This window comes from Neolamprologus multifasciatus, chromosome 17 (genome assembly GCF_963576455.1).
Source record: "Neolamprologus multifasciatus chromosome 17, fNeoMul1.2, whole genome shotgun sequence".
NCBI classification, from domain to species: Eukaryota; Metazoa; Chordata; class Actinopteri; order Cichliformes; family Cichlidae; genus Neolamprologus; species Neolamprologus multifasciatus.
The window spans coordinates 14,160,207-14,178,579 of NC_140455.1; the positions used below are offsets into that span (position 1 = coordinate 14,160,207).

General features: G+C 38.3%; 1 protein-coding gene across 13 annotated transcripts in view; it reads right to left on the bottom strand.

Annotated features, from left to right (window-relative positions):
- The window catches only part of mast2 (microtubule associated serine/threonine kinase 2), a 146,844-nt gene that overhangs the window by 33,760 nt on the left and 94,711 nt on the right, over window positions 1–18,373 (bottom strand). For 9 of the 13 annotated variants that reach the window (XM_085138328.1, XM_085138327.1, XM_085138326.1 and 6 more), the window contains 5 exons: window positions 12,441–12,532; window positions 4,338–4,413; window positions 3,287–3,307; window positions 2,278–2,356; window positions 1,024–1,178 (listed from right to left, as the gene is read on the bottom strand). In XM_085138328.1, the coding sequence (XP_084994454.1) occupies window positions 1,024–1,178; window positions 2,278–2,356; window positions 3,287–3,307; window positions 4,338–4,413; window positions 12,441–12,532 (423 nt within the window). The remainder of the gene's footprint in view (window positions 1–1,023; window positions 1,179–2,277; window positions 2,357–3,286; window positions 3,308–4,337; window positions 4,414–12,440; window positions 12,533–18,373) is intronic. The other 4 variants (XM_085138330.1, XM_085138338.1, XM_085138329.1 and 1 more) reach the window with 3 other exon arrangements.

Below are 18,373 nucleotides of genomic sequence, written 5' to 3' on the forward strand. Positions count from 1 at the left end.
CTATCCATAAAGAAACAGGGATAAAGATAAGGAGAACGATGCCAAGACGAAAAGATGAAGGGTGTGATACAAGGAAATTTTAAAGAGGACTGATACAGAAAATTTGTAGATGATAGGATGAGGTGAAATCTGAAAGTATCTCTTGACAACCAGGAACAGAAATAGAATCACAAAAAAGCAAAGATGGCTGGAGACAGCCAAAGACAACGCAACACTGACAGAGCTACAGTTTGACAGGTGAGTGTCACAGTGAGGACTATTCTCACTTACACCTGTCATGGGTAAGTCAGAGGAATATGTGTGACCTTTTTAAGACTGACAAATACACACACAATCTGGGTCTGCTAATGTTTGTTCATCCTATGTGAAATGCTATTTTAGTGCTATGCTGTATTTAAAAATCAGACCTCCACAAGTGAAGGGGCGCAGCAGTGTGAGCCTCCTCTACAGACTAATGAAGCCCCAGCAACTTTACACTCAAAATGAGCAATCTTCATCCAGGACTGACTGATAAAGCAACGTTGCATCACTTTTTCTGACACAAATTGAAGGTGAGAAAAACCATCTCTAGATCACGGGACAGAAAGGATACATTTATGAGATGACTTTTAAATTCAAGTACTGACTTGATCTGAATGGTCTGCACCTACAAGTGCAAAAAGATCTACATTGTTTGTAAAATTGTACATTTTCCAAAGACATAATACTGGTTGATTAAGCTGAGAAACTATACTCCCTTTTGAAAACGATATGCTCCCTTTGAATGTAAAAAAAAATTGAGAGAGACATGTTTAGCAGAGACATGTGTTGCATCAACTCTTCTTTGAATAGCACGCAGGGTTTGTGCGTCTGGGCCCTACAAGGGTTTTTCTTTTGCAGGAAGCCTCTAGCAGCTATAGAAAAATGCAGGGCATTTGCTTTATCGTTCATTTCTGCTTTCCGCTAACACGTAGGCTGGGTTTCATGTGGCATTTTGCTGGATCTATTCGGAGTATATCTTGTGAGCTAGCCCAGAGCTCCTACCTTAGGCTGCGGGACCGTGGTCTCATGGCGGGGGAACGTCGTCCCTCCTCATCTGTGATGCTCTCAGAGCTGAAGTGTTTGGTAAGGAAGTGCAGCTCGTCAGGTGTGGGCTGGAAGGGCAGCTGGTGCAGCTTCTCCTGGGATGAACAGGAGGACTGTGAGAGGAGGAGCACAAACGGAGTATAGATTACAACCAGCACTGAAGCTACAGTGAGGAGTTAGGCCGGAGTTAAACTGGGATTAGAAGAACTCTGGGTTGAGTTTGACTTTGGAGTAAAGTTTAGTCCTCTTCTCATTAGAGGAGAAAGGGACAGGAAAAGCAGATTACTCCAAGCTGGAAATGCCTGTAAGGTTTGAAGGGAGCTAAGCTAGGATTATTCTACAGGCTAAAACTATTTTTGCTTGGATGATGTATTTTTTAAAAGTTAAAGTGCTCTAAATGGAAATTGGCGCAAGGAAATTCTAGCATTATCTCTACAATTTGTGGTAGTCTGTCCTTGCAGGGATTCCAGGTGTTAAGGCTCGTTTCTACACAGAACAACAGAGTGGAAAGACTGAAGAATGAAGTGCTTGGCATAGCTGTAATCAAATTATAATGTATGTAGTTTTGCAATTACACTACTGGAAAGGTTTTCCAAACAAGTTTAAGGTGAACTTCAGTGAATGTGAGTTTCTAAAGCTGACAAGTGAAAAGTCCCCAGTTTGATTTCAGTAGGAGGCACGAATCCTTTTGGGGTTGTGACAGAAAGGGCATACAGCATAAAAAAAACCCACCAGTTAGGGTGAAATTCACACAACAAAGGTCTTATTTGTCCGAAAAGGGAAAAGGGGGGCTTGGTTCTCTCTTAGTACAATGATTGTGTTAGTCTGGATGCTCAAGTTCACGGCTTCTCAGACAACTTAGCCAGCTTGCTGCCTTTGATGCACAGCAAGTCTCATTTTAAAGGCAGGAGCCACAGAGGAAGTGTGCAATTTTAAAAAAGGGTGATGAAAGAACAGCAGAAGGTAAAGGACAAGGAGGAGAATAAGACCAAGTGGGACATTTGACATGTCCCTAAGAGTGAGGGAAAGAAAAAGAGTAGGACGCAGAAGTACACAGTAAGGTATCAGAATGAAGGAATCAGCAGTGGCAGTTTTGCAGCTTTGTAGTGAGTGAAATAAAGTATGTGTTTCTAGTTTTCGTGGATGAGTCTATAGATCACTATAACAGACATACATATACATGCATAGACAGAGTATAGTGAATTTATTTACCGAGACAGTGGAACTGGGAGTGTTGGTGCCATATCCAGAGGAAGGCAATGAAGCGAGAGACCAGCGTCTGCCATCCGTCCTTAAAAACAAAGAGCGAATATTAAAGAAAATGAATGAAGACATCAGCACTCAATGATCATTTTCAGTGAAATACCACATATTCTCCACAGCCAGAATAACAAGATGAAGCAGTGTCACATACAGTGGAAAAGTATTACAGTAGGTGGAAGAAAAGGTGAAGCGGAAAGATAGCATGGAACCTAATGTGTAAAAAAAAGCATCCACTGAGACTTTGCACACGTAAAGAGAAGCACCACAGAGTTCACAGACTCGACAGCTCATCCTGTTTCTTTACTTCACAAATACCTTCTGGTTATCAAACATTAGCCAGCTTTTTCTCACTTTCAGTAAATATTCATCCTAACAAACCTGAAGTGTCTCCTTACCCCTTCTGTGTCTCAGCTCCAAATCCAATTAAACATGTCCGACTCGCAAGTATTTCATTTCTTTTTGTTTTACACTTTTGGCTAAAACGAGTGAAACTTCTTCTGGAGATTTTTGAAGAAATTTATAAAAAGATCATAAAAGCACTTATTTCAATATCTAAAAAATTATTTGTTTTTCCTCTAAAAAAACAAAACCCTGTGGTGTTCATTATGATATTTGTTTATGGATGTAATTCTCTCTTTTGTTTTTTTTTTTCTCTCTATTGCCTATGTGTTCTGGGGGGTTCTTCATTTTTCTCGTGTTACCTTGTCTGTCTACATATTCCTGTTGTCTCTGGACTGTCCCTCATTCAATTTAGTTCCACTTTTATTTTGAAGGTTAGTTCCTCTTGTGCTTTTCTTTGTTATTCCTTCCTTCTTCCCTTTCCTTTATCTCTGTTTATTAAAAAAAGCAGAGATAAACGTCTGTGTGTGTGTGTGTGTGTGTGTGTGTGCTGAGTCATGCAGGACAGAGGGCAGGAAGAGGCAGGCGGAAAAGTCAGAGGTCAGAATGGAGACATTACCTGTCAGCCCTGTGTCCATGGCTGTGAAGAAGACAAGACAATGGTTTTCTTTTTATTTATTTATTTATTTATTGTTATTGCTGTCACACAGACTGAAAAATAGATGCAAATTGCCTCAGTTGGTTTTCCAAACAAAACATATCTGATAAAGAAAAAGAAAAAGGTTTAACTGCTGATACTTTGTTGGCAGTGCAGAGTGGCACAGTTTTTGTTGCAAGCCATATGTATTTTTTATTTTATGACAACAAGCACAATTATTTTCATGCAAAGCCAAATGAAAAAGCATTTCGAAAAATACATTTAAATGAAAGTGTTTCTGGTAAAATAAGGCTTTTATGCGAGTAGGAACAGTAGACCCAAATCAATGGCCCGTCATATCAGACTCCACCACACGGTGTCCCTCTCACCCCACAGTGGCTGGACAGAGAGGGATTTCCAATTCAAATCAGCACTAATGCTCCTTTTCGCTGCTGCACCTCACACACACAGTGTCTCGGTGTTTGATGACGTCGTCGTGCAAACAGCCTGCCTGTTCGGCTCAGTCCTCGAATGGAGAGTCTCAGTTCAATCAAATAGATTCCAACCCCCCCCACCACAGCTAGGGATCATGGTGTCTCACAATAGTTCCTGGAAGTTAGCAACATACGCTAGCCACGGCACCGATATGGGAGCACAGATCTTTTAAAGATAAGATATGTAAAATAGTATTTATAAATTTGCCTCCTCATAAGCTCACACACTCATTCACATCAGCAGCTGCTCAGCTCTCATAGGGCTCTCATAGGTCACTGAGTTGTTTAACACTGTTTCAAAGATACGGACATTAAAAGATGAAGTACACCTTATCTATTTGGGCTCAACATCTGCAATGTATTACTTTATTTCGATTTTTTTTCCTGATGTACTGTATAACTTAAAACTGAAAAGAACTGGTAAGAGCTAATGATCACTAATACAATCAGTTTGTTTATTGAGGACAACAACGCTTCTGTGTTTTTTACATGTGTGACTGCGAACACAAACATCCTTAGCACATAAATGGAAGTCTTACCTGCGAGCAGGAACAAAGGAGAAGTGTGCAGCTGTGTTGGGAGAGAAGTTGCGAGGACTGTCCAGTGGGCTGGTCCCTGAAAGATGGAGAGAAGTAAAGGAATAAGCAGGAATGACAGTAAGACAGACAGAAAACAGAAAACCTACATCTGTGTTCACGTGATGAGTTCTTTCTTTAACACAGTGAACACTTTTGTGGCAGCTAATTCAGGGAGAATCACAGGGAATGAAAACCATATCATATACCTTACTTCATGGCTGATGAGAAGTTAATTAACGTTTTGTTAATGTGTGCCATTTTCATAATAAAAGACAATGTGTGAAGTCTTAATCCAGTGAATTTGCTCAGTGAAAAGAGATTTAAGCAAATAACACCACAGACTATGCAAATAGGTAAGAAAAATGTTTGTTTGTTTTTTTGTCATCTCTGGACTTGTCATCTCATGTCATTGTTGCTCAGCAACTTGGTGCTACTATTGTGTATATCAGGGATCAGCGCATCATGCTGATGCCAGTGAGCATGCCAACCAACCATGATCACGGAAAAGAAGATGCAAAGATGCAGAAGAGGAAAAGGGGATGTCTGCAAACACACAACTGGCAACTGAGACTGATGATAAAGATGTGAGATGTCTTTTTTAAGTGGAGTTCAAGGAAATAAAAATCCAAGACAAAATAACAAGGAAAGAGGCAGAGGGACTTTGTTCTTTTATTACCAAGTATTACTACTCCGATCAAAGCCCAAGTAACGGCTCCCAGTAATGATATCATTATATCAATAATACAACATAGCAAAGCTATGTGCTTACTCAAGACAGTAATCTCAAATACAAAATAATATCTGTGCATCAGAAAAAAGAAAACTTTGTCTTTACCAAAAGCTAGTTAACTTCCTTTTACTTTACCCTCTTAGCTCATTACCTACTGACTAGTAAGATGCATTAGAGGTAAATCCAGCACCTGTGTCAGAGATTTGTTCTATGCCAGGACTAATATTTTTCACCTTATAGATACTTTGCTTGAGCAGTATTACTACAAAACACAACACATTTCCATCCCAACCCAAACCAAATACTCGAACTATAATATACTATTATATTTTTATAAATGTCTTCTTCTGTACAGGGTCTAACCAGAAACCTACTCTCGATGACATCACCAAGTTATTTTTGACCAGAATATTTCCTTTGACGCAAACATTAAATAAATATGCCTTCTTTCATCTGTGCAGTATTGTTCATACTGGGGTTCTTAAAACTTTACAGAATGAATTATTTGTGCTACAAGACATCTTCCCGCTGTATTTACCAACCTGAAAATATTAATGAGAAGATAAAAAGGCCCTCATTGTGAAAGCAGAGCATGCGTTAAGTGTTCTGTTCATTCATTTGTTTTCCTCTATTCTCCATCACTTTAAATTTCTGACCTTGAACAAGACAAGAGCAAAATGAGAATCCGAATGTAAGATGTATGAAGAGAAGAAACGTGGGCGATATGCAGAAAATGAATTGGAAAAATAAATAAATAAATAAACAGGGGAAGTGGCTGTAATAGAAGAGGAATGAAGATGGGCTCTCTCACAACCTGATTGAGTGTCTCATTAAGTGAACGAGCACACAGGGGAAAGTAAAAGGTAAAGAGCTTGAAGGAATGACTAGTCTGTCTTCTTGAATCACACAGAAAGGTGGAGTTAAAAATTTAGATTAAGATAAAGTAGGTGAACCACCTGCTTTTTACATTTACTATTACACTGCTGAAAATATACAAAGATAAATGAATGCAGTTTAGTTAACTCCTTTTATATCACTTAGACTGATAACACATCATATAATGATTGTGGCAATCAGTGAGTTAATGTGAGTAAGTAGCTAAACAATAACTTAGTTTGAGAAACTATGGACACAAACACTCAATTTCTGCTTCAACATCAACACAGAAGGGAAACATTTCTTTGATATTACACCAAATATCTCGAGAACAGCTTGAATTGATTGTGAAGCTCATAATGCAGCCATTGCCACAGAAGCCACAGATGATCCTCTGTTTAATAAAGCTGACATTTTTTAATTAAATATGCTGACATATCCGAGCAAAAGCAGTGGAATGGATATTCACGGTCAGTATCTGCAGGGAGAAACAGCACTCTGATAATAATTCAGCAGAATGAGGCTGAAGGAAGAAAGGGCGAACACAGATGAATAGCAGAGGAAAGGCTGGCAGCCTCAAAAACAGGAGGAGAGATTAAGTAGTCGGACATTTCCACATCAATTATGCAGTTTTCTCCACAGCATGTCTGGACAGAGCAGAAACTCAAATATTAATGCGAGCATTTGCTTGCCGTCAGATGGGAACCTCTGTCTGTCTAGTTGGCTGTGCAGAACATGTATGCACATATTGGAGGGAACAGGTAGGTTATTAGTCAGACAGATTGCTTGTTAGTGTACATCTTACTTGTGTCAAATGTCTTATACATGATGTAGTATGGCTGCAAGGATGCTGCTGAAGTTGCATTTAAAAGGACATGGAGTTGTCCCTGGAGCTGTTAGCAGGCTCACCCACTGCACCGATCCTCCCTGTTCATATTTTATACTATACTTAGAACTGTGTGTGCATATGTGCGTGGACATTATTTAAGATCCATCTCTCTCAGCAAAGAGAAATCAGACACATCAGCGATGGGTCATCTGGTGTGTTTGTGTTTAGAAAGGATGGTTAGGTCTCCTCAGACGTTTTTGCACGAGAATGTGTTTGTGCTCATAGGTTGATGACAAGAGTACCGGATGCAAGCACAGGACACGCAGTCATGTGTTTCACCACAAAAGAAAGTCACTTTAATCCTTTTTTTAATCACCAAAGACCAAACAGATTGTCATGAAACATAAAAACTAGACATTCCTTCGCTATTTGCTCTCCCAGTCTGTGGTATCCTCTTTTATGGGGAAGACACTCACAGCACCTGCAGGTTTTTGCCAAATAATATATTGATATGTATTTAATACTCGTGTGTATTAACACCTTCACAATTATAAGTCCACGAGCTAATGGACTTACTGACATATAATGTATGTTCAACACAACATGCAAATCATGAGTGCTGAGTCGATGGCTCGCAGGTATTTTGGACTGAACTCTCCACGTTTTTTGACAGAGATTAGAGCCGACTTGAAAACTCAAACAGACCTGATCTAAGATCATGTCTATGCTTTGTGGATCTCGCATGTGTGCCTTTATATGTACTGCAGTAAAGTGAAATAGCAGCAATGTGTCCATCTATTGATCGTGCAGTCTCAACTGACACCACAGTCAGTTATAATTTTGCCACAATCAAATAGATTCCAAAGAAAAATCACTATGGAATCTATGAAAAAACACTGTGGCATGAATTTTGCACCTGAATAAGAAAAAGTGAAGTGAAATGTAAATTATAACTGAGTGCATGTAGTAAGAAGTCTCATCACACCATATATAGAAGCTACTTTGCTGTCACATTTTTAGGTTTCCTGCAGTAAACTGCAGTGACAGTGACCTACTTTAGCAAAAACCAAGACGTATGCTTTCATATCAGATACATGCAAATGTGATATCTACTCTGTGGCTCTTCATTTTCACTTGCCTGCTCCCTCTCCAGTGAAGACGAGGTGGGGAAATCAAAATAATTGGGGAAGGGGTAAAAAGAAATGTGCAATACATGCATATGTATGTATAAATATATTTAGCCTTGAGTCTGTGACATGAAACTGAACAAAAGAAAAGCCATCTTTCTTGCAGTCCTTCATTACAATTGCAAAAATGAGCAGTGGTTTGACAGTATTCATCTCGTCTCAGAGCGTATAGCTGCCAATCACAAGCTGACCTTTACCAAATAGCAGCTTTCTGTGAGCCAGGAGAGCGGAAACTACAGGCTGGTGAAGTGAAACAAATAGAAAAGATGGAGATATTCTGTGTGAGTAAATGGGGGAAAAGAGAAGAGAAAATGAAGCTTGATGTTAAAACATTACAAAAATATCAAGAGAGGAGAAAAAGAAATCATGAGAGAGGCAACAAGGGATTCATGCAGACCTCCAACATTTAATAAGTCCTTTTTTTTTGGAGAGGATTGGTGCTCATCAGACCCTCAGGATATTAGACTGAAGAATTTCCATCTGATTAGCAGCAAATGGCTTGGTGATTGAAACTATGATGAAATTCAGGATTATGGCAAGAGCGAGAGACTGAGAAGGGGGAAAAGGGAACGAAAGGACAAGGCTTAACCTCCAGTGGTTCATATTAATCAGTTCGTGTCTACAATGAGATATCACAGCCTGGATTAGACAGTTACAGTGGAAGTGTGGAGCTGTGTTCACACGTGATATGAAACCAAAATTTACATTATTCAAGTCAACAGATTCAAACTAAACAAAGTGTAACAGGACAGAAAATGAAAAACAGCATCTTTAATTAGTGCTGTTTAATTAGAGGTATTTAATTGCTGCGCAGGGTCTAGGACACATAGACAGCACTGCAGGACTAGTGGCACAGTTACCATGGCAATGCAGCAGCTGGAAGATGTAAATGGAGAGGAGGAAGGGAAGATAGAAGAATGGAGCAAAAGAAGTGTACACTATTAGTAACAGCAAACCACACTGTGAATACAAACAGGCAACCACAGATCACTTCTATGCACCGCAGATGCCCGTAGGACATCTATCCAGTCAGATATGAAACTATGAAAAGAAAATCATCATGTCAAATAAGTAATGTATGATGGTGAATTAGATGTTTCTTTTTTTATCCTCTCAATGAGCTGCCTAAAACAGTTTAAAAAACCCTCTCAAAAACAACATGTCTTTTATTTCCAACCCTTTCCATTGTCTTTTGCTAACTTCAGCCATCACAGTATTGTTCCTGTGTCATTTCACAATATAATGAAATACAGGAAAATCTGATTAACAGATCAGTGCTTCAGCATACAAGTAGAATCTGTGCACCTTTTAGTCAGAACAGAAACCGTACACTAACCACAGGACTACAACCTATAGATATTCAGCTGATATTCAGGGAAGACAGCAATTTACTTTATGGTGAACAGCAGTTCTTGTATAAATGATCATTCACTGACACCAAGGTCGCCAGTCACACAATAGACTAGTGGCAAAATAAAACAGTGCTTGTGCTATGCTGTGGGGAGTGGAGGATGACAAAGCTCCCATCAGTAGCAAAGGCTCGCTGACTGCTTGGCTCTAAGCCTGTGTTTCATAGTTCATGAGTAGTTTATAAAATCAGTATCAGGATATCAATATTTAAATATATATTTTGGTGGCTTCAGAAAATGGTTTGAGATCAATGTCTGAGAAAGAATGTTACAAGAGTAAAAATAAACTTTACATTTACAAAGTGGCTTTTAAACTTCATTTGACTGACTGACCAAACAATACTTGTTTAAACAGTATAAACCAGCACTGTGCAGTAAAAAGTCTTTAACTGAGCTGGATTTAGCTTATTCGCAAAATGTATTTGCACTAAATTTTAAAACGCTATTAAAATTTAAATTGTTGCTGGTTTTGTTGCTGTTTGTTATTTAACTTTTTTGGAATTTAAGTTTATTTTACAGTGTTAAGAAAACCTTTTCCCATATTGTCCGAAATATTGTTATTGCGAATATAATTTTGAGGCGATGTCACCCACCCAAAGAAACACTACTACCACTATCGGGTGAGGGCAAACACAACATGGTAATGAGTGTTTCTCTGTGTCACACAGCCTCTCCTTAATATTCTCTCCTCAATACTTTACCATCTTTCCATCTTTCATATTCATTCAGCTCTCGCTCTCTCTCCTCCCATTCAGTTACTGCCACCAATAATCCTTTTCCATTCTGCCGTTTCAGTCTATATTTTGATTCCTTCGCTCAGTCCCCTTCAGGCACAATCAATCATAGTTTTTCTTTTTTTCCATCTCTTTTCCATCTATACATTCGAAGGGTGGAGGAGAGGATGGGTGGGTGTGTGAGTTGGTGGGTTTGTGCGCTTGTCTTCCTGTCAGATGTGTTCAGAAGACATTTTGTTAGCACACATTTCATCTAATCATTTGGTGTGTGTGCATACAGCTTCGAATATCAGCACACACACTTTTTCATAGCGAATGTACGTATGATGGCATGGTGGGTGGAATCCTTTTGAAGTGACTCTTGCCTGCTTCTTCTCAGGAGTATTTCAAGAGTATTTTATAAGGGTGAAATAAACATTTTTTTCTATAAATATGTCAGTTTGTCAAAGATCAAGGAAAACTCTCATCTTGATGTATTTCCTGCTGCAAGATCAGCTTAAAGTTATAGACACTGACCTTACACAGGGAGACAAGAAAATGCAATACCAATTTGCCAAATTTGATGAAGTGGAAGCAGCTTCCCAATGATTTTATGTGCTCTAGCACATTACAAAAGGCTAGAGCACATAAAATCATTGGGAAGCTGCTTCCACTTCATCAAATCTGGCAAATCTAAGTCACCCAGCAAATCAGTGGTTATGCAAAATTATTGTCAAGGTGCTTGACTTCTTTTTATCTGATGAGATTAAGCAATTAAAATTCTGTCAAGAAACTACTGCTAATTGTGCCAGAGTGCCCTCAGATTATACAGTCCAGAAAATTTATACACTATCCAAAAAAAAAAAAAAATCACCCATATTGGGGACTCCCCTGTTGTCCAAAAACAGTTGGGACATGGATTCAAGATCTTTAGGGAGTTGTTGGATGGGTTTGGAGAACTGGATGCTGACACATTATTCTCTGTGTTATGTGGATTTCAGAGCGAGTGGATCTCACAGAGGCTCAGTCAGATTATGAAGTAAGGTGTCTGGAGACTGTGCCACTTCAGACTCTTTTCTTTGTAACCTGAAAATAGCAAAGAACAGCGAAGGTGTGGTGCGACGTACTATCCTTCTGTTATCAGCAACTGCTCTTCCTATGAGAGTTGTGCCTCGTCTTCAGCAGTGTGTTCGTGGGAGTAACAGTAAGTGACATTCGCATGAATGCCTTCGACCCGAGGTTTCCCAGAAGAACATTGTATTGTAACAAAATAATCACCTGCATGCTCAGCATATATGCATATGTTTCAATGATTTTTAAAGCTATACAAACATTGCAAGAATGCATACGAATTCAAGCCAATCAGCAAAGACAACCATCAGTCATCTTGATGATGTCAGTTTTAAAAGTGTGAAAATCTAAGTAATGCATTGGTAACAATCTATACAATAATTAAGATGTAGCAAATATTTCATCTTAATTATAGTAACATGGTGTTAAATTACAAATAATAATATTTACTAATCAATAATAATGGCAATATTTATTTAAGGAGTAGGTTTGTTTAACAAAAAAATACTTATTTTCTAAATATGTTTCATATTATACAGATAAGAGAAAATTACTTTAAAATCGGAGAACATTTTGCTAATATTATTTGCTTATTATTTACAAAGATTACATTTTAAAATAAAACTTTCTTTACTTACCCAGGCATTTAAATGCTTTTGTTAAAACCATGAAGCAATTTTACAATAAACAAAATAAACAATGAAGTAATTTTTTTTAAATTTCAGATTTCAAACTAATTAGTAACCAATGGATGAACATTTTACATACTAAATATTCAACAGCAACAAACTATTACCTAAAGCATCATTATAAAAAACAACGGTTATTAATAAGTGTTAAAAATAAAAGTCTGTCTGCGGCAGCTGACCGTATGTCAGCCTGTGCATTCATTCACACAATCAAAAATCTCACTGTGAGATCTCAGTGTGCTACCGGAGCTGTTAATTGAGCTTCGTTGGTGTGTGATTGTAAACAACATGATTCCATGTAATGCAACTTGTCTGCTGTTACTACACACTTTTTAGCAGAACAACAACATTTGAACAGAGTCAAAGCTTCCAATAAAATAACACCTAAATTATCACCTTTTCATCATAATTTATTCAGCAACTCTTGCTATGCTACCAGTGAGAGTGGATTTGGACTACTGAAACTGGTACTATGGATACTGATGATATTACAGTATTGAGTATATCAGGTCTATAGTTTGAAACATCAAAGGAAGTTTATATAAAGGAGTGTGTGTTACCTGTGTGTCCATGCAGAGGTGAGTGTGGTCGTGGCAAGGTGGGTGAAGTGCTGGACGTGACAATCAGGCTCTTCCTGTTGCTTGCCCGACAACTGAGAACAAAAACAAAGGCAATTTAGTGACGTCAGCTTAATCTAAGTTCAAATTTGAAACAAATAAAGTCAGGGTAATTAACTCTTTACATAAGTACAAGGATTTCACAGAATCTTCAATGAAGGACACAGACCAGTCACAGACATGAAAGCACATCATAACCTCACACACTGTTATGAATGTTAAGTTAGTCATTTGTTCTTGTTTAAAAATGGCAAAAGACCCTCTGTACATCTGTGCCAATAACAGCAGGTGTCCACTTTGTCGTCAGATGGCCTACGTATGTGGAGCTTTCATGCGTGCACTGCCAGGTTACAGTTTCAGTGAGGCAAGAAGTTCAGCAAAGACTCTAGCCTTCTCACTGCAGGACCGTGAGGACACACAAATACATCAGACTATCACAGCTGTGATCACACACACAACCAGAAGTAACCACAACTGATGAAAATGGCAGAACAATTGTGTCCAATTTAATCCAAACCACCTATATGCAATACCACGGTGGTATTGACAATACAAACAAAATACAAAAAAACTACACAATCTCGAAGGAACGTGAGTCTGAAAGTAGAATTCAGATGGGTGATGTTGAATTTCAGTGCATACACACCACAGGTTGGTCAGTTAGAAGAGAAAGAGAACTTCCAGTGGGAAAATGGTGGTGAATGGAGCAGACTTCATTGGACATGTAGATGAAGAGAACAGGGTTGGTGAGGAGGTGTTTGATGGAGAGGAATGCAGAATGCCAGATGGTAATGGAATTTGGGAAAAGGACTGAAATGGAAGTCATGAACTAGGGGTGGGCGATATATTGAATATACTCGATGTATCGCAAGTTTTTCCACTTACGATGGTACAAATGGCTTTATCGTAACTATCGAGTATAAATTATCATGGCGATATTAAGCTGTCTGCATGTAATTCACTGTGAGGTTTTTCCCCCCACACGCTGGGCATCATTAATCCCCTCCGTCTCAAGCAGAACAGTTTCTACCCGTGCTGAGCATGTATGTTTATATATTACCTGATAGGGAAAAATATTGCATTGAATAAATCAGCTGTGATACATATATATTGTAATATATATTGAATGGTTGATTTGAATGAGTATACCACTGCAATTTTAGGCACTATATGGTTAAATATAACATTTGTTTTTGGAGGTTATTTAAACATATCACAACATATATCGTGTGTCGTGATATAGCCACAAAATATTGCGATATCAGATTTTCCTCATATCACAAAGCCCTATTGTGAACATGTACTTTAAGAAGAAGGAGGAATATAGAGAGATCTATAAGAGTAAAGGCGCACCTCACTCTTATAGCCTCTTATAGAGAGAGGTGCGCTCAGCTGAATTACATCTTGTGCAGAAGATGTAGTTTTAACATAATAAGAGACTGAAAGGTTTGGGCTGAGAAAAACAGATAGGCATCGTTAGATGGTACTCTGTAGGAGACCTCAGCTCCCCTTTGGGCTAAGATGCTCATACGGATGTGTACATACTGCTGTACCAAAGACACTCGTCGAGGAAAGAGCAATCTGCTTTAAAGCTGTGACATCTGTCCCTAGACAGAAGGAGAAGAGGAGGAAATGAGGGGGCAGTCTTCACAGCTAACACCTCCAACACAAGCTCACAAGATTATTCGACTTTGTTGTTTACTCTGAAGCTCCGAGCCAAGTGTGCCTGTAATGACTTGAGGAAGGGCTAGCTTCACTCAGGGGAAATTACAGATTGAAGAGGATGCTGTGATGTGGCATCCAGGTACGCTGATATGATATCTTTCTAAAGTGACACATTTGCTCAGCAGCCACCTCTCACATTCAGACAACACTGGCTGAGAACAATGCACGTGAAGGCAGATGCCCATGTTGTTTTTAATGAAAATGCAAACATAGTGACTATATTTTAAAAAGGAGCATTACACTTATTCTGTCATGCTTTAAGAGTGACAGAGAACCAAAAGCTGTATGCTGTGTGTTGACAAAAGATGCTGCACAATGACTGCTAAACAGTATAAAAGCTAACAAAGCACAGGAAGCTGTGATAGGCACCCAATGTTATGAAAACAGGTGAGTGAACAAGGGGGAGGACAAGACCGACTGAGGGAATTAACTGGGAAGAGGAAATATATGGGAAACACGTGAAAATCTCCACATGTGAGAACAACTAGACAAACATTAAGTAAAAACCAGGAAAAAAAAAGAGAAAATTCACAGTCAAACCAAAATGGAGACGAGAGACCTGGACTACAAAGCAGGATGTTTTTTATCCAGGTAACGTCATAGTCAATCCCATTTTATCTACAATGAAGGTGGCTCACTTATTGCTGGAGTATATTGTTTTGGTAGTTTGCTGCAAACCTAACCTGCTCAGGTTATTTTCCAGGTTAGGGAGCAATTGGTGCAAAATCAACACCTACTGACCAATTAACTTTATGGAAAACAGCAGTCACTGTTACTGGAAGATTTGTAGGAGTGTAATTCAGAGTGTAATTCAACACTGTAATGTCTTTGCATTTGCCTGATGAACATAAGTAAAAAGTAGAGATTCTATGACACAATTTTATTCCTTGATTTTTATTTGTGTTGCCTGAAAATCTACAAAATGTTTATTTTTTTGAGCCTTGATATACCCTTCTGAGAACCAGCCTATTCATTTCTGTGCTGTGTAATGGACATTTGTTTTTGGTCAATATCTTTTGACTTATTTGAGCTACCCTACTAAGTCCTGATGTGCTTAATAGAGGACATCCTGGGCTTTCCATTGATATCTCATGAGTCTGGGTATTCTGTTTTAGTGCCAAAGTGGACGGAAATTGAAGAAATGTTCAATGGGAAGACTTTTTTTCCCTCGGTTCTCAGAAGATATGGTCCTCAAACAGTACACCTATACTGTGCTTACAGATCTTCATTTTAAATTTGCATGTAGACTAAGTATAACTTTGAATTCTGATGATCTACTCTGACCACCAAGTACTACCAGGGCTGCAGCTGAAAGAGCAAAAAACAAAATGATTTTCTATTTTAAATATAAACTTAATGAAATGCTTGATTTTAATCCATCAGATTCTCTCGTGTCTCAATTTGGTGACGTAGTTGTAGTCAGATGTCCCACACCTTTCATGTGAACGTGCAGAGAAAACCAGAGTTAACTTAGCGAGTTGATAAGCAGCTTTGTATGACTGCTTATCTTGATTTCCAATGTTCAGTGAATCCAGATAACAGAAAGATAGCTGGGGTATGCTGAACTCTGCTCACACTAAACCTGATAACAGACGCAGAAGGACAGGCACCAACAGAAAGAGGAACAGACGAGGCAACACTGAGGAAACTAAAACAACTAAACATGAAGACATGAACCAAAACTAAAATGAAAAATCAAAATTAAAAAATGATACAACGCTGTAATATCGCAAATACTTAAAGTTACAAGACACATAATGAAATCTAAAGCAAAACTCAACAAGAATCAGTTGCAGACACTGACAGTGTAGTTATACTGGTTCTACTTCTTCTACAAGGACTGGGATGCATGTGCAGTTGGCCCGTCGTAATGTAGTTTCTCAATGGCCAAGTCCAAAAAGCAGACTAACAACAAAAACAAAAAGGTATCCTTGAGCTCGCTTTCTGATGATTGGGACCCGAGTGGAGCCTAGCCGAATTGTGAACATGGAAAGCATCATGAAGGCTGTAAAGGATCTCCATACTGCAGGATAACTAATTACCCACACACAAGACCAACAAAATTATGATTTATGTCATTTACTACTATTCTCTCCCTATGCAGCTGACGCAGGTTTATATCAATCTATACAGCAGCCTGTTGATCTGCATCTCTCTAAATGGAACCTATTTCAAAACTAAGCGTGTGTCAGATTATGACGAAACTGTCTTTTACTTTTCTTTTTGTTCTGAAACTTTAGCAGTGGATAAAAACAGTGGTTCGTTAGTAAAATGTTAAAAAACTATCAAAGTTATTTCGTAAACTTTAAGGTTCTTGATCTTGACAGAGCTCGTATATTGAAACATTATTATTGATTATTGACTCATTAACAGCATCAAAGTTAAAAGCAGATATTTTTTAAAAAAAAGTTTTAACTATAGATTTATCCTTTATAGTTAAAACAGAATGGTTGGCATTTGTTCATCTTTGATTGAGTACAAATCAAGCAATCTTGTATTATGTCTGTACAGAAGACAAATGCTAAGTACTTCCTTTCAGTCCTGCTGTGTGTATATTATTCTAAATTGTAGGAAAATGTCTTTAGAGAACAAATGGACAGACAAATTGGGACTCTCCTGGCAAATTGTCTCAATGCCAGCAGGTGTCGGCACAGTAACAGCATGTGTGTGCTGTGTTAATTGGCCCATCACATCTGCTGGCTGTAATTATGCAGTTGTGTAGTGCAGTGTTTTTGACAGGCTAAACACGCCTGAATGATCACATAACACACATTTTTCCACAAAGAAAAAAATTGTTTGAAATCTCTCTTAAGTATGTTTTTAAATATTCTTGTCAGATATGCTCTTAATCTTTGTTTTATGATTTCTACGCCTAAAGTTTAGGAACTTTAGTAAATCTTACCCTAGTCCTTTAGTCTAGCTTCAGAGTTAATATATTAGAATTGATATTTAGATAATGGTAAAGGTTATGCAAAGGGAACAAAAAGTGCATGTGGGATTTTAAAAAATATATTTGATAATGGCAAAAAATACTATGTGTAATGTAGATACGATATTCTGTATGCAAATGCATGTATCTTCTACCATCTGCTGAAATGTGCCACTTCAGCAGTTTGTGGCAGCATGTAGTCGACACACAAACCTAAATGACAGATGAACTGCCAAATTAAAGATTCAGTGATGTGTGTTCATGGAATATCTTCATCTTACAAAGACACACATATACACCATTTATCTTTTGAAAGTTTTCCCCTAAAGCCTGAAATTTAAACGTCGAAAACACAAACACCTACACAAAAAAAGTGTTCTAAGGCAGGTGATCATTAGGAAATAGTAGAAGAGATGTACAGAAAGGGTCAGCTGGAAAGAGAGAGAGATGAACTGATGACCAAAATTAAGAGTCTGCAACAATGACTACAACTTCAAGTATTGAAGTAAAGGATTGAATGAACAACAGGCCAGCTAATTAAACAGTTGCATGGCCTTAAGAAGAAAGGTCATGGGGTTTGTCATCAAAAAATGTTAAGCTGAAGTCTTGATGCTGCAAATGAGAAGAGATGATTGAGGCTCCAAAATGGCTTCCTCCTCTGGAGAGAAGGGGTGTGGTCAAGAAAGTCAAAGAAATCTGATCATTGGATTAATTTTCAATTTAAAACTCAAATAACCAAAAGTCACATTTCTTGATGCATGCTCAATCATCCAGGTAAGTAAATCTCCAAAAGTTGATTCTGTTCATCTGGACGTAGAAACACTGAAAACGCCACGTCCAGAATCAACTTTTGGAGTCAAAAGACATATTAGAATTTTTCTGGATCTGTAAATGCCATCCAAGCCTTAAAAGAAATCAGGAATGGTTGCTATGGTAATTTGTAAAGTTTTAAAATGGAAATCTTGAGGTAAATGTGGAAAAGGTGATGTTGGTGTGACAAATGTCTGCCAGAAAGCAGAAGATTCAGAGTAACAACAAGGGATGAGAAGCGAAGAGAAGAAGATTAAGAGAAGCAAAGGAACAAATGAACCACCTTCGCCAGGAGACGACAGAAGGGTGACAATTATGGCTTGCGGCTCTGAGAGTCCCGCTAAAACAAAAGAACTGTTCAGCATGTAAAGGTTTCTTTACAGCAACCGTCACTCAGTCTGCTGCTGTGAAC